Below are 15361 nucleotides of genomic sequence, written 5' to 3'. Positions count from 1 at the left end.
GAATCAAGCGGGGATATGGACTGAAAGTTTGTTAGTAATTTAATGGGCCAGCAAAGAAAAAAAAATTGTTAAGATGCGAATCGGAGTGCATTTACTAAAGTTTGTTTTTATGTATGTTACATGCATATCTATGTGGTGCACGTAGGTCTGTACGGGGCGTCAAGGTAAAATGCATTTCTTGCTTTGCATCAGGACAAAACGTGCTTAAAAGTCTCAGATTCTGCTCCCCGAAGCCTGCAAGCAGGGGAAGGGCTGGGCCAACCGCGGCTGTGCAGCAGGGCGCCCCCTCCCCTGCCTTTCCATACTTACGAAGGAATCACTCACGACTAGCACCACGTTAGGAGCATCGGGCCAAGCCTGAACTGCTCCCCGCCTCTGCCCACCTGCCCCGGGAGCTGGTGCTGCCAGCGCCGAGGCTGCAAACACCGACACCCACAGCAGCAGCATCTCTGCTTACTGGGAGCCTGGCCTCCGGGCGCTGAACCCCCCTCCCCCTCCCTCTAGGAAGTTCCTCGGGAGAAGAGGAAGGCGGGGATTGCTTTCACCTACAGAACTACAACTCCCATGAGGCTCGAGGCGGGCGCATGCGCACAGGAGGAGCGCCCTCTCGCAACTCTCGTTAAGACCTTTTAACCAAATACCGAGCGAACTAAACCTCCCCCAGCCACTTCCAGTCACGTGATCGATGCCTGGGGGTGAAATGCGCATGCGCTGTGCCTTGAGCTTGGGCGTTTTGTAGTAGAGGAGCATCTCCTTTCCCAGGTGGGTTTTTTTTTTTTGGTTTTTGGTTGCTGTCGCTTTTTGCAGAAGTTGAAGCCTGTCGGCCTGTGGAATTGTTACCTAGAGCGAGAAAGGATAGGGTGCCGGGGGCTGCCAGTTTGGCGCCGGGCGAGCCTGGCAAAGTGTCAGGCGAGACCGGGAGACGGTGAGGTGGCAGCCCGTCTGTCACTGAAGCTGAACCGGGCGGTTCCTTGTGGGGCGTCTGTCTGTCTGTCTGGACCGCCTCACGTGGGACGCGGGTCCCGTGAGGCGCCTCGAACACCTTCTCCCGAAGAGTATTTCCAGCCTGCCTTGTCCTGTTCCCCGCTTTTCCCGTGCAGTGATGCTCTCCGGAGGGGTGAGGGTTGCGGCCTACTAAGACAAGTTTCAGCTTTTAGGGTGAGGATGAGCTGAGGCGCCCTTTGCCTCCAGAGTGTGAAGGAGAGAAGAGCTGGACGGGCCCTCAGAGGAAGACAGGCTGGGCTGTGTGGCTTGTTCGAATAACCGACGTAGGTTCAGAATACCATTGTTCCGCTGCAGTGGTTTTTAAAAGATCTCTGGTTCTCTTGACTGTTGAACTCCTTTGGAGAGATCTGGGGGGTGGGGCGGGGGAAGTAGATTTCTGGTCCCAGAGCCAAGTTCCTGATGTGGTTATTATAGTTTCACGTGTATAATTTGTGCATCACATTAGTCGCTTTAATCTTTTGATACGAAAAAGGAAGAGTTGTAGTATTTCTTTCTGTGAAATCATACTAATATCCGACAGTGCTTTTTGCAGAAAATAATTACAGAAAGACACAGACTTTACTTATTTAGTACTCGCAGGGCGCTTATCATGCGCTGAGCATTATACTAGGCATTTGTCGAGCACCTGTTGTGTGCCAAGTACTTTTATGTCGAGTATTTTCTGTTATCCCCACTTTCACCATTTTTTCAGCTAGGAAAGCTGAGACTTGGACAAGTTGAATGACTTGCCCAAGGTTACAGAGGGAATCAGTCTGAGTAGGACTTGAATTTGAGTAGTCTGCCCTGACTCATTGCGTTGCTGTCTCTAATTAACTGTAGGATGTCACGGCATTCCCATGAACACTAACTAATCTATGTTAGTTAGTGAAGCAGCGCTGTTAGGCAGGCAGCATGCTAAACATCTGTGGGAGCAGACAGATACAGAAACAATAGTCCCTGACCGTAGAGAACTTACACCCTAGGGAAAAACTGAAATAAAGTACAGCCTGAGAGGTAATACACATAGGCTCCCTCACAAGCAGGATCTGTTTCAAATATTTGTTTTGAGTTAATTTGGAATATAGAGCACATTTTGTCAGAGAAACAATGTTGACTGACATTTAGAGTCATTAAAAATATATTTAACTTTATCTGTGGGATAGTATTGATTTTGTGAACTCTCTACTCTCTGTGGCCTTGTTTTCTCAGCATGTGTATTCAGAGTTGCCGGTCAGGGTGAGTGAATCACATCTTTTTCTTCCTGGCTCTCCCTTTGGCAGAGTTAGTGGGAGCAGGTGCTATAGTAGTTTGGAGCAAGATGGATATTTTAGGGCCCCGGATACATAGCTCTGCAAGACTCTAAGAGGCGTCTCATCTTCCTTCTCCTCCGACATTCGGTTTGCCTACAGGATCCCTCCCAAGTGCATTGTGCAGTCTGTGCCTTTTCATCTCCAGGGATGGGAAGCACACTTCTTTGAGGAGCCCATTCCATATTTTTATTGGTGTAATTATTAAAAGCTCGTGTTTTGAGCTGAAGTCAGTCTCTGTATACATTTGACCATTCATTAGTCCAGTTATCTTCACTTTTACATGAGTAATCGCTCCTTTTCAGCTACCCTTCTCACCTTCCCCCCAGGTTTCCCCCCTGCCCAGGCCTTCCCAGTTCTTTTGGGTAATTATCTTATCATTTCAGTTTGTTTTTGAACACTCTATTATGGACATAAAGCATATTTGATAACCAGTAACTTATCATATCAGTTCAGTTCAGTTCAATTCAGTCACTCAGTCGTTTCCGACTCTTTGCGAACCCATGAATCCCAGCACACCAGGCCTCCCTGTCCATCACCATCTCCCGGAGTTCACTCAGACTCACGTCCATTGAGTCTGTGATGCCATCCAGCCATCTCATCCTGGGTCATCCCCTTCTCCTCCTGCCCCCAGTCCCTCCCAGCATCAGAGTCTTTTCCAGTGAGTCAGCTCTTCGCATGAGGTGGCCAAAGTACTGGAAATTTCAGCTTTAGCATCATTCTTTCCAAAGAAATCCCAGGGCTGATCTCCTTCAGAATGGACTGGTTGGATCTCCTTGCAGTCCAAGGGACTCTCAAGAGTTCTCCAGCACCACAGTTCAAAAGCATCAATTCTTTGGCGCTCAGCCTTCTTCACAGTCCAACTCTCACATCCATGCATGACCACTGGAAAAACCATAGCCTTGACTAGACGTACCTTAGTCGGCAAAGTAATGTCTCTGCTTTTGAATATACTATCTAGTTTGGTCATAACTTTTCTTCCAAGGAGTAAGTGTCTTTTAATTTCATGGCTGCAGTCACCATCTGCAGTGATTTTGGAGCCCCCCAAAATAAAGGCTGACACTGTTTCTACTGTTTCCCCATCTATTTGCCTTGAAGTGATGGGACCAGATGCCATGATCTTCGTTTTCTGAATGTTGAGCTTTAAGCCAACTTTTTTGCTCTCCTCTTTCACTTTTATCAAGAGACATTTTAGCTCCTCTTCACTTTCTGCCGTAAGGGTGGTGTCATCTGCATATCTGAGGTTATTGATATTTCTCCCGGCAATCTTGATTCCAGCTTGTGTTTCTTCCAGTCCAGCGTTTCTCATGATGTACTCTGCATAGAAGTTAAATAAGCAGGGTGACAATATACAGCCTTGACGTACTCCTTTTCCTATTTGGAACCAGTCTGTTGTTCCATGTCCAGTTCTAACTGTTGCTTCCTGACCTGCATACAGATTTCTCAAGAGGCAGGTCAGGTGGTCTGTATTCCCATCTCTTTCAGAATTTTCCACAGTTTATTGTGATCCACACAGTCAAAGGCTTTGGCATAGTCAGTAAAGCAGAAATAGTTGTTTTCTGGAACTCTCTTCCTTTTCCATGATCCAGCAGATGTTGGCAATTTGATCTCTGGTTCCTCTGTCTTTTCTAAACCAGCTTGAACATCAGGGAGTTCACGATTCATGTATTGCTGAAGCCTGGCTTGGAGAATTTTGAGCATTACTTTACTAGCATGTGAGATGAGTACAATTGTGCGGTAGTTTGAGCATTCTTTTGCATTGCCTTTCTTTGGAATTGGAATGAAAACTGACTTTTTCCAGTCCTGTGGCCACTGCTGAGTTTTCCAAATTTGCTGGCATATTGAGTGCAGCACTTTCACAGCATCATCTTTCAGGATTTGAAACAGCTCAACAGGAATTCCATCACCTCCACTAGCTTTGTTCGTAGTGATGCTTTCTAAGGCCCACTTGACTTCACATTCCAAGATGTCTGGCTCTAGATTAGTGATCACATCATCACGAGGCAATGGCACCCCACTCCAGTACTTTTGCCTGAAAAATCACATGGACAGAGAAGCCTGGTGGGCTGCAGTCCATGGGGTCGCTAAGAGTCTGACCTGACTGAGTGACTTCACTTTCACTTTTCACTTTCATGCATTGGAGAAGGAAATGGCAATCCACTCCAGTGTTCTTGCCTGGAGAATCCCAGGGACGGCGGAACCTGGTGGTCTGCCGTCTATGGGGTCGCACAGAGTCGGACACGACTGAAGCGACTTAGCAGCAGCAGCAGCAACTTACCATATCAGAAAAGGTGCTTTTGAGTTGTGTGTGTATACCACTCTGTGTGCACATCTCTCTGTGTGTACCTGTGTGTGTATAGTGTGGTGCACTGAGGGAAGGGCTCCGTTATGTGTATGTTTAAGTCATCAGTTAAAGATCCTATATTAAGGGCTAATTGCTTTCGTGAAATACTGAACTTTGCAGTTCAGAAAATTGTTCACTTTAAAGTCTGGGTGTAGGTTTTGGTTCTTCATAGTCTTTTAGCATCCAGCATACCAGCAGCACTGTATTCTGCCCTAAGAAAAGCACACGTTGCTAAGTGTGCAGTTTGTGACTATGTGGAATAAATTCAGTATTGCCTTCACCTGCTGTGATTCTGTGACTATTTATTGACTATCTGAGGTGTACCAGACACTGGGAAATAAAAGGGAGAATAGGAAAGTCTTTGTTCCTAAGGAACTTATACTCTAGTTGTGGGAAATACACACACACCTGTAAATTTAATAACTGTGTAAAAGATATGAAAAAGTACAGTTAGCTGCCAAACAAAGCCCCAAACCAGAAAATCCTAAATGGTACTTTGGAGAATGCTAGTGTATTTCACAATGTTAGTTGCTGTTCATTGAAATAAATGTAATATAAGTTTCAGAGTTTCTAGGTTAAACTGTATTTGGGTCTTTACTGTAGAACTTCTCAGAGCCTTTAAAATGCACTGTGACTTCAAAAAAGTGATATATAGTGTGCAGTATTCACAAAACTGCTAGATATGGTAACACCTTTAAGCATTTAATGTTCCAAATATATTTGTGGATATGTTAGTCTAGACAGTGAAATGTTATAAGTTCAGACCTGTGTGAGATTTGTCTGAAAAGACTTTATGCTTGACACTTAAATTTGGCCTTGAATTACACATAGCATTTGAGTAAACAGAGGCAAATATGAATAGGCTGAATGGGAGAAGTAAAGATGGAGAGGTGAAAAGCGTTGGGGAATGGTGGAAAAAGGAAATATGAGGTAACACTGAAAAGGGGATTCTTCCATTCTCACTTTAGCTAATTGAAAATTACTGCATTTGAATGTAGGGAAACTAAAAACAAACTGTAGTTGGAAGCTGAAAGGTCATAATACTTGATAGATGTTGGATACATAAGGAACTCCAAAAATACGTTACCTTTATATAGGGATTTTTTTTTACCTGAGAGACAATACATTTGTTTAGAACATACATGCATGCCCATGTCTGACTCTTTGAGACCCCAAGGACTGCAGCCGCCAGGCGCCTCTGTCCATGGAATTTTCCAGTCAAGATACTGGAGTGGGTTGCCATTTTCTGCTCCAGAACATAAAGCATTTGTCAAGCTGTAGTCTTTAGTATTTGGGTAGTAACTAATTTAAAGAGGATACTTGTGTTTGGTGGTAGCCATTTTTTGAGGAACATAGACAAGAAGGTTACTTCTTGAGGGATCAAGGAAGATAGGATTGGGGGTTTTAAATGTGTGTTAAAAGTGTATAATAACCACTGTGAGTTAGGAATGGGAGGAAAGTGGTGAAGTTGATTGAGAGGGTGGTAAGGGCTAAGGCCTGCAGAACTCGCAGATACTGTGTCGGCTACTCCATCTATGTACATAGAAGGTAAGTGATGTCCTCACTTTACCAGTGAGGAAATAGACTTGGACGTGAAGTAAGGTGCCCAGGATCTGTGGAGGCTTGAATCCAGATCTGTCTTTGTTGACTTGGTGCATGTGGCAGAATGAAGGGGCTGACAAACTCTTGGATATTTTCTGAGAACAGAGTTGGAATGACTGAGTTAATCAGTAAAATCAAGTTGAGTGTGGAGGGTAATCATTTGTAGCTGAATAGGGGCTTAAGGAAGTTAGTGACATGGAGAGTCAGGGTTTAACATTTATTTTACCTCCCCGCTTCTTGTTTAACTTTTATTTTACTTTCCTAGACATTGTGAGGATCACGATACTTTTTCTTACCAGTAAGACCCTCTTCTGTGGAACTAACCCTTCTATTTAAATAGGTTTATCACTAGTGCATGGTTTATCAAACTTACTATTTCTTACTCACCTCCACCTGCTTCACCTAAGTTTTGTTCATTTCCTAGTTCTAAAGAAGCATTTTTTTTTTCCTTTATTCCGTTTTTTAAAACCATCTCTATTCTCTCCAGGAAGCATTCTGGGTTAATTTTGTTTGACAGGATCCATTCCAGAGATAGTATCAAAAGATACTTAGAATTTGTAGTCATGTAGAATTTGTGTTAGTATTTCAGATGGCTAGTTAGATGGATTATTATTATTAATATCTAAAAAAAGTTTGGTCTGTTTAATTAAATTTACAAACTAGTTGCCTGATATGGGCAGCTTTTTTTTTCACATTTAGAATTCTTTATGTGGCTTAGAACAAGATTCACTTCAGTGTAATTAGGTTGCAAATTGGGAGTAACTAAGTGCCCTTAATGGAGAAGGATATGGCAACCCACTCCGGTGTCCTTGCCTGGAGAATACCATGGACAGAGGAGCCTGGTGGGCTATAGTCCATGGGGTTGCAAAGAGTCAGGCACGACTGAGCGACTAACCCACACACAAGTGCCCTTAATTGTTCTAGATTTAAAACAAAGTGTAGAAGTAGATAATATTCTCTTCTGCCTCAGTTTATTACATTGAAGTCGGTGTGTTTTGAGTTTCTGTAATTTTTTTAAATGTGATTGCTTATGGAAGTTTCTTTTATCACCTTGAGGCCATGGGGACACAGTTTAGACCAATTCAGAAATTTGGAGATTATAATTAATATCTTTTTGGGAAAGAAAGAAATTGGAAAATTGTACATACTTATTTCTCATGTTTTAAATTATAAATTATGAAAATTGAACCTGAATCTGATGTGTTAAAAAATTCAACATGTTTTGGGTGGTGTATGTTACCTTTTTTATGTGCCTAACTGTCTTGTGTTTTACTTAATCTAGATGGATAAACATTTAAGGAACAATCTGAAACTCAGGTAACAAAGAAGATAGTTTGTGATTATAGGTAAAAGGTAAGTGTCTAGAGTGCTAAATCATAGGTAGACTCCACTTTTACTTAATGACTGATATTACCAATTCTTTTGAGAAGGAAGGTTAAATGGTGTGGGTTATCATCCCAGATTATAGGTTATCACAAAGCACCGTTAGACTTTTGCAATTAGATTTAAAGGTGTCATTTTTTTTGCTTTTTTGTAATTAACTTCCATTGTTGTTATCACTACTATTTTTTTTTTCTTCTTATTTTTGCGTTGTGGAATGTTTGTATCTGGCACTGCTGAATGTGGCTTCAATTTCCATAGCTTTAGCTGGGGTGTGGAGGACATATCAGTTCATGCACCTGTCATCTAAATGTTAGTTTTGAGGTATATCATTGTCTTTTGGCAAGGTTGTCACTTTGTAACTTTTTATTAGGTGCAGTTGTTGCTTTTTATGCTTGATACATTGAATCAAAACCCCTTTAGTGGTAGTAAAAACAAAACAAAACAAAACACCCTTCACTGAGTGAGAATGTGCTAAATATACACTTTTCTTATCATTGAGATTGAGGATAAAAAATGGGAGGAGAGGTATAAGGATAAATTTTGTGGGGCTATGGAAGAATAGTAAAGACACTTGTAAAAGGGCTGGGGTTTCCTTTGAAGTGTTGGAAATGCTTGAAATAGAGGGAAGCATCCCAAACAGAGGAATATGAGGTTATGTGGAATCCTTGTGAGTAGTAGATTTTTACTCTGCGAAATGGGTAGATGATTAGTGCTCTATAAAGCTTTGTGAAGAAAATGAGTGAATGAGCCTCTTCGTTCTCCGTAACACTTCCTAAAAAAGAGAAAGACATTTTCAGGGCTAGAAAGAGGGCTAGAAAGGCAGATTATTTTGTCTTTCAGAAAAATATAATCCCCTGAAACTAATATTTATTTATATATATGCATTAGATTTTGGTGAAGAGAGAAGGTGTAGGTGCTAGCTTGTTATGCTCAATGCCAAATCAAATGAACAAGGGATCGGAGGAGAACAAGAGGATTCCACTGCAGCAAGTTTGTTGTTCAGTCGCTCAGTTGTGTCCATCACTTGGTGACCCCATGGACTGCAGCACACCAGGCTTCCCGGTCTTTCACTGTCTCCCAGAGTTTGCACAGACTCATGTCCTTTGAGTCGATGATACCATCCAACCATCTCATCCTCTGTTGTCCCCTTCTCCTCCTGCCTTCAGTCTTTCCCAGCATCAGGGTCTTTTCCAATTAGTCAGCTCTTCGCATCAGGTGGCCAAAGTATTGGAGCTTCAACTTCAGCCTCAGTCCTTCCAGTGAATATTCAGGATTGATTTCCTTTAGGATTGGCTAGTTTGATCTCCTTGCTGTCCAAGAGTCTTCTCCAACACCACAGTTTGAAAGCATCAATTCTTCGGCGCTCAGCCTTCTCCATGGTCCAACTCTCACATCCATACATGACTACTGGAAAAACCATAGCCTTGACTAGACGGACCTTTGTCAGCAAAGTGATGTCTGTGCTTTTGAAAACACTGTCTAGATTCATCATGGCTTTTCTTCCAGGGACCAGGAGTCTTTGAATTTCATGGCTGCAGTCACTGCCCATAGTGATTTTGGAGCTCAAGAAAATAAAGTCTGTCACTGTCTCCATTGTTGCCCCATCATTTGCCACGAAGTGATGGGACCAGATGCCATGATCTTCATTTTCTGAATGTTGAGTTTTAAGCCAGCTTTTTCACTCTCCTCTTTTACCTTCATCAATAGGCTCTTTAGTTCCTCTTCACTTTCTGCCATAAGGGTGGTATTATCTGCATATCTGAGGTTATTGATATTTCTCCTGGCAATCTTGATTCCAGCTTGAGCTTCAGCCAGCCTGGCATTTCGCATGATGTACTTTGCATGTAAGTTCAATAAGCAGGTTGACAGTATATAGCCTTGATGTACTCCTTTCCCAGTTTGGAACCAGTTGCATGTTTGGAACCATTGTTACATGTCCAGTTGTAACTGATGCTTCTTGACCTGCCTACAGGTTTCTCAGGAGGCAGGTAAGGTGGTCTGGTATTCCCATCTCTTTAGGAATTTTCCATTGTTTGTTGTGATCCACACAAAGGATTTAGCATTGTCAGTGAAGCTGAGGTAGATGTTTTTCTGGAATTTCCTTGTTTTTTCTGTGATCCAACAGATTTTGGCAATTTGATCTCTGTTTCCTCTGCATTTTCTAAATCCAGCTTGAACATCTGGAAGTTCATGGTTCACGTATTGCTGAAGCCGGGCTTGGAGAATTTTGAGCATTACTTTGCTAGTATGTGAAATGAGTGCAATTGTGTGATAGTTTGAACATTCTTTGGCATTGCCTTTCTTTGGGATTGGAATGAAAACTGACCTTTTCCAGTCCTGTGGCCACTGCTGAATTTTCCAAATTTGCTGGCATAGTGAGTGCAGCACTTTCACAGCATCATCTTTCAGGATTTGAAATAGCTCAACTAGAATTCCATCACTTCCACTAACTTTGTTCATGGTGATGCTTCTTCCTAAGCCCCACTTGACTTCATACTCTAGGATGTCTGGCTCTAGGTGAGTTATCACACTATCATGGTTATCCGGGTCATTAAGACCTTTTTTGTACAGCAAGAGTAGATGTAATTACCTGTGAAGACATGTCAGGTTATAGAAGGGTATTGAACATTTGAATTGGCAACCAAGAGAAGAATAAAATTTGTCTCATATGGTCTTTAAAAATAACCCACTTCAAGGCATTTGACAGCTCCATGTTGGCTGTTCCATTTAAGTCCAGATTTATCTGTCTCGTTTTCAAAGTCTTACGTAAACTGGTGCTCTACCTACCCAGCCTAATTTTCTTCTGTTCTTCAGCAAGTCCTTCTTCTTCCATTCAGCCTGGCTTCCTTATTGTTGCCTACACGTTCCGCACTCATTCCTCTCTCTCCAACTTTGCTAATGCAATGCCTCTGGCTGGAGTAGTTGTCCTTCTTCCCTCCATTCTCAGCTCCTTTCTCCACATCGTAGCTGTTGATCACTTCACATCACACTTCTGTCTTCTACGCTCGTATTGCACTTGCACTCATTAGCCTTAGTTTAGAATTTGATTCTTCAGTGACTCATATGCCCGAGGTCTTTCTCTGGATTGGGATTGTATTCTCCAGAGCAGAGGCCTGCCTTTCTGTGTCTTCTGTCAAAGGCAGTGTATAGCTTGGGAGCTGCACGCTTTGTTAGTGCTGCTTGGTTCTGCTTTGTTCAGAAGTGCTTTTACTTGTATCTTGGGTGATAGAAAAGATGGTGATCTTTGTCCTGGAAAAGTTGCATTCTTCTGTTTGCTTTTGCTTGGCCTTATCTTGATTTTAACTTGGGTATCTCTTGATTTTTTTTTTCTTCTTGGATGTCTCTTTTTATCCCTGTCGGTCCAGATTAGTTGTCATCATCACTGTCATTCTCTTCTTTCAGTCTGCAGGTTTATCTACCAAAGATAACTTAGGTGTGAGAAATAGAATGTTGCATCAGCATACAGACTTGGTTGCTTCAAGCAAGATTTACAGATTGTATAAAAATCCTTCTGATGTTTTACGTCTGTAAATTTATGCCAATATCATTTCAGGTAACAGAGCAGTGTCCAAAATAAGAGCATATGAAATATGTTGCTTTAATTGTCTAATTGTAACTAGGCAAAAAACCCCTTTTCTGTCTATTTAGGAAATCTCGTCTTGGCCATAGATAAATTGATATTTTGATATTTTAATTTTTGTGTTATTCGAATCTAAACTTCTTTAAGTCAAAAGGATTTTTTTTAAAAAAATTCTCTGGCTTCTTAAATTTCTTTCATCTTATACTTGTGCCTCAGCCTGTTTGGATGTAAAGAACTGTCAGCTACCAAGTCAGTGAGCCATCTTCTTTGTTCATTTTGCTGCCTTGAGCATCAGTGATCTATAATGACCTAATATATACATAGCTTTGTTTTACATTCTTGAGGTTAGAGTTCAATAGAGTTGGCAAAAAAAATACAAATGTTTCTTTTTTCAAGACAAGTTGTGATTGAATTTGACTGGTTTACTGGTAAATGGAATAAGTTGTGACATCTTAAAATAAGTTAGTTTATTTAAGATTACACTAATATATCTTCAGTGAATATTTTGTCTACAAATTGAAGTATCTATGGCTGAAATTAGTATACAGTCTTCTTGAATATTCCTTGCCTTTATTTAAATATAAACATGTTTACTTCTCTTCAAAGAATACTATGTTTCAGGGAATACTAGACTACTGTCATCCTAAAGAAATCCTTACTGTGAAAAAAGTTAAAATCCTGATTTATATTTTATAGAAACTAATAAAATGCATTCAAAACAGAATGCTTTCTTAAACTTACATCATAGTTACTGAAATTTATTTGTGTTAATGTTTTAACTCTGTGACTTGGATTTATTTTAGTATTTGCTTTGTGTAGAACTCTATTGAGAGTGGTGTGTGCTTTGGGTCCTGGCCCATAAGATCATCTGTGTTTTAGCCTACTATACGGAGAATGCATATAATTCAAATACAATGCAATTTCAGCAAATGTTTGTTAATATTTACCGTTCGTCAGATACTAGCTATTAAGGACGCAGCAGTTAAGCAACAGCAACAACCCGACAACAACAGATTAAAAGTCCCTGCCTACATGGGGCTTATATTCTGGTGAGGCTGGGAAACAGATAATAAATGAATAAGTATATAATATATTAGATGGTGTTAAGTGCTTTGAAGAGAAATAAATGCAGTGTTAAAGAGATAGTTAGGGAATATTGAGTGGTTGGGAATTGGAAGAAGAAAGTGTTAAAATTTTAAATAGCGTGGCCAGGGAAGGTTTCATTGAGGAAGTGACGTTTGAGTAAAAATCTGAAGGGATGATATGACTTTCTGTTTTTTAAACATAAAAAAATATGTTTATTTTAAGAGGAAAGAGTGCTCCATGTGGAAGGAATTACGCGTCCTTTTTTCAGAGGTTAAGTTTGTTCAATTTGTTGGGACTGTTATAGTTAGGCAGGTATCATTGTAGTTTCATTCAGGCTGAAATTAGTATATCGTCCTCTTGAATAGTCCTTTGCCTTTACTTAAGTATAAACAGGCTTTTTGTTTTGACAGAATGTCCAGCAAGGAAGTAAAGACTGCTCTGAAAAGTGCTAGAGATGCAATCAGAAACAAAGAATACAAAGAAGCTTTGAAACATTGTAAGGTAACTAATATATTTTTTTTCCTTCCAGGACAGAAACAGCTGTAAGCATCACTGATTTGTAATATGTGAATCATTTCTGTCTGAATACAACGAAAGTGGTCAGGTCTGTTAGTAGAACCATTAATGTGGTTGTGCCAGGATAAGTTACTTCTACCACTTACTTTTGTCTTTCTCTCTATTGGTAACTTGTCAAAGCCAAGTTCCCCAAACCTGAATGTCTCTTAGCTGTCTTTTGATGGGTTGTACTGTGGAACACTATTGTATCTTAAAGTTTTCCTTCTTTAATGGTATGTCAACGGGAGAATCCGCTTGGTGTGTGGTTGTGAGCATTAGGATTCTGAAGCTCCTGTCTGTGCTGATGGAAATGCTCGCCTCCAGAAGGAGGAACTGAAGGTGCAGGAGAGATGCAGGCTGGCAGTAGGAGAGCAGTCCCTGGGAGGGTGAGTGAGGGTGGGGTCCAGAGCTTGAGAGGAGGGCCTTTGACACTTCTTCTGTCTAAACAGGCGGAAAGATAGATACAGATCCATAGCCATCAGGTTTGTAGATTGGGTGGTGGTGGTGGGAAGATAAATGTTCCCCTCTGATGGCTCCTGTCTTCTTAGGTATAAGCTGAGGCTGAAAGAGGAGTTGTGTAGGAGGCTTGAGACAAAATAAGGTATGATATAGTTGTCATTTGCCGTGAGAGAGGAAATTTATTAGTAAGGATTAGCAGGATTACCAGACTCTAGTCAATGTCCTTTTGAAAATTTCATGGTATTAAAGTGAAATCAGTGTATTCAGCTGTGTAGTTTCTTCCTTCATGTCACCCTTCTCAGGCTTGGAGATAGACATGATGAATTCAATATATAGGTAGTAAGAAAGCTGAGGGGAAAGAGAGGCAAAGGAGTTGAGGATGTTTGCAAGGGAGTGATGACAGTGATGTGTAATATGGTGTAAGCTGGGGCATGAGAGATGAGAATTGAGAAGTAGGGTGATAGTTGGAAGGAGGTGAGATTAAGCAAAAGTTGGTCATAATAGAGGTTAGAGAATTGTCACCATTGCAGTAATTGAACTGGGAGGCTAGGAGACGTACATGCTGGAAACCCAGGTTTTGGATGGCTGAGTACTGAGGATAAGTGACTGAGAGGCCTTGACGTTCATTGGGTCGTCTACATGACTGATAGAATGATTACTGGAGCTGAAGTGGAGAGGAGGGATACCCTATTTTCACTGAAGGAAAGGGGATTCCTAGGAGGTTGGTAGATGGTAGCAACAAGAAGGATATTTTCTAGAGTATAGCTGGTGGTTTGATCTTCAGAGGTGCTGGGGTTTTTGAAGGAGGAGGGGTAGCAGAAGAAGAATATATTACAAGTGACAAGTGTGAGCAACGGAAACCCTTGTCTTAGCTCCTGGCCTGTGATACGTGGGAAGAACGTGAAAAGAAATCAGCTGCAGCCTGTAAGATCTGTAGGGCCACAGCCACAGCCCAGTTTCATTGCGACAGAACTTGGTGCACTTCAAAGAAAGATTGAGCATAGGGACCTTGGCTGTTCAGATTGGGAGTTTTCAGTGGTTGCACTAAAGAGTTCAGGACAGTGGGAGGGAGAGAACTGAGTAAGCCTGGGGGAAATAGATAGCAGCATAGAATGAGAGTCTTAAACGGGTAAAGGATGCCCTTGAGAGGTTAGGTTTCTAGTGAGCCCAGCAAGGGTGGAGGCCATGGCAGAACTAACCCTCATATAGAAGAAGGTAGACAGGCTGTTCAGACTCATGGTAAGGAGGAGGAGGTGGCAGGGGTGCTGGGAGGGGTTGTTTCCTTCAGCACTAGACTGATCTAATACACATGTGAATCTGTTTCTGTTAATACATACAGAAGTACCACAGCCGTCTTCTTTCTGATTCACATATGAATTCCACCAAGCAGTTTATAATTTATACCTGAGACTCAGCTGGAAAGCCAAAGATGGGGAACTAGTCAGTGGCAAATGTGTGACGACTTAATATGTAGTAACCTAGAATGTTGAAATTTAAGAGAAGTTGCTCCTTAGTGTATTTGCTGTGTCTGGTCTGATTTATCACCTCCTCTGCTGGTGTGCCTGTAACTCAGTATAAGCATGCCTTTAGGCAGCCTTGTCTGACTTGTTTGGATGGAGTTGGGGGTCAGGTACTATTTTCCCTCTCTCAGAATTCCATACCTGCTTTCACTGCACTGTTATAATCATTTCTTTAAAAAGTCTGTTTCCAATCTTGAAAAACCCGGTGACTAGGCAGACAGCAGGTCCTTATTGACTGTGGGTTGACTATGGCGTTTATTGTTTGCTCCACAGTTGTATGCCAGTCATTGCCCTTGGTGTTGGGAACACAAACGTTAATAAGACTTCAGAGTTTGGAGCTTAGCTTTGGTGCTTACCTCATGGGTGCTGGTTTTTTGGGAGGTAGCATTATGGGATAGAATGGAGCTTGTGCTGTATATTGGTGACATTGCTAGAAGTGTCATGTGGCCGCACATAAGACTAATAATCTGCCTGCTTCAACTCAGAAGTGTTCTTTTTCTCTAGAATATGTGAAACCTTAAGAGCTAATTTCATTTTAGCT

General features: G+C 41.5%; 2 protein-coding genes across 4 annotated transcripts in view; one reads left to right on the top strand and one right to left on the bottom strand.

The window, feature by feature from the left end:
• The window catches only part of ARSK (arylsulfatase family member K), a 56134-nt gene extending 55654 nt beyond the window's left edge, over positions 1–480 (bottom strand). Inside the window, exon 1 of the mRNA XM_015096202.4 lies at positions 310–480. Within this exon, the coding sequence (XP_014951688.1) occupies positions 310–447 (138 nt within the window). The 5' untranslated portion in view covers positions 448–480. The remainder of the gene's footprint in view (positions 1–309) is intronic.
• A 217-nt stretch (positions 481–697) lies between these two features.
• Positions 698–15361, top strand: part of SKIC3 (SKI3 subunit of superkiller complex) — a 102224-nt gene continuing 87560 nt past the window's right edge. The window contains exons 1-4 of one of the 3 annotated variants that reach the window (XM_042250770.2): positions 698–762; positions 7520–7590; positions 11023–11173; positions 12697–12787. In XM_042250770.2, coding sequence (XP_042106704.1) covers positions 12698–12787 — 90 coding nt within the window. In that variant the 5' untranslated portion in view covers positions 698–762; positions 7520–7590; positions 11023–11173; position 12697. Of the gene's footprint in view, positions 763–7519; positions 12788–15361 lie in introns of all 3 variants that reach the window. The other 2 variants (XM_004009085.6, XM_060416615.1) reach the window with 2 other exon arrangements.

Source organism: Ovis aries, chromosome 5 (genome assembly GCF_016772045.2).
Source record: "Ovis aries strain OAR_USU_Benz2616 breed Rambouillet chromosome 5, ARS-UI_Ramb_v3.0, whole genome shotgun sequence".
Classification (NCBI taxonomy): Eukaryota; Metazoa; Chordata; class Mammalia; order Artiodactyla; family Bovidae; genus Ovis; species Ovis aries.
This window is presented reverse-complemented; position numbering and strand designations above follow the sequence as displayed.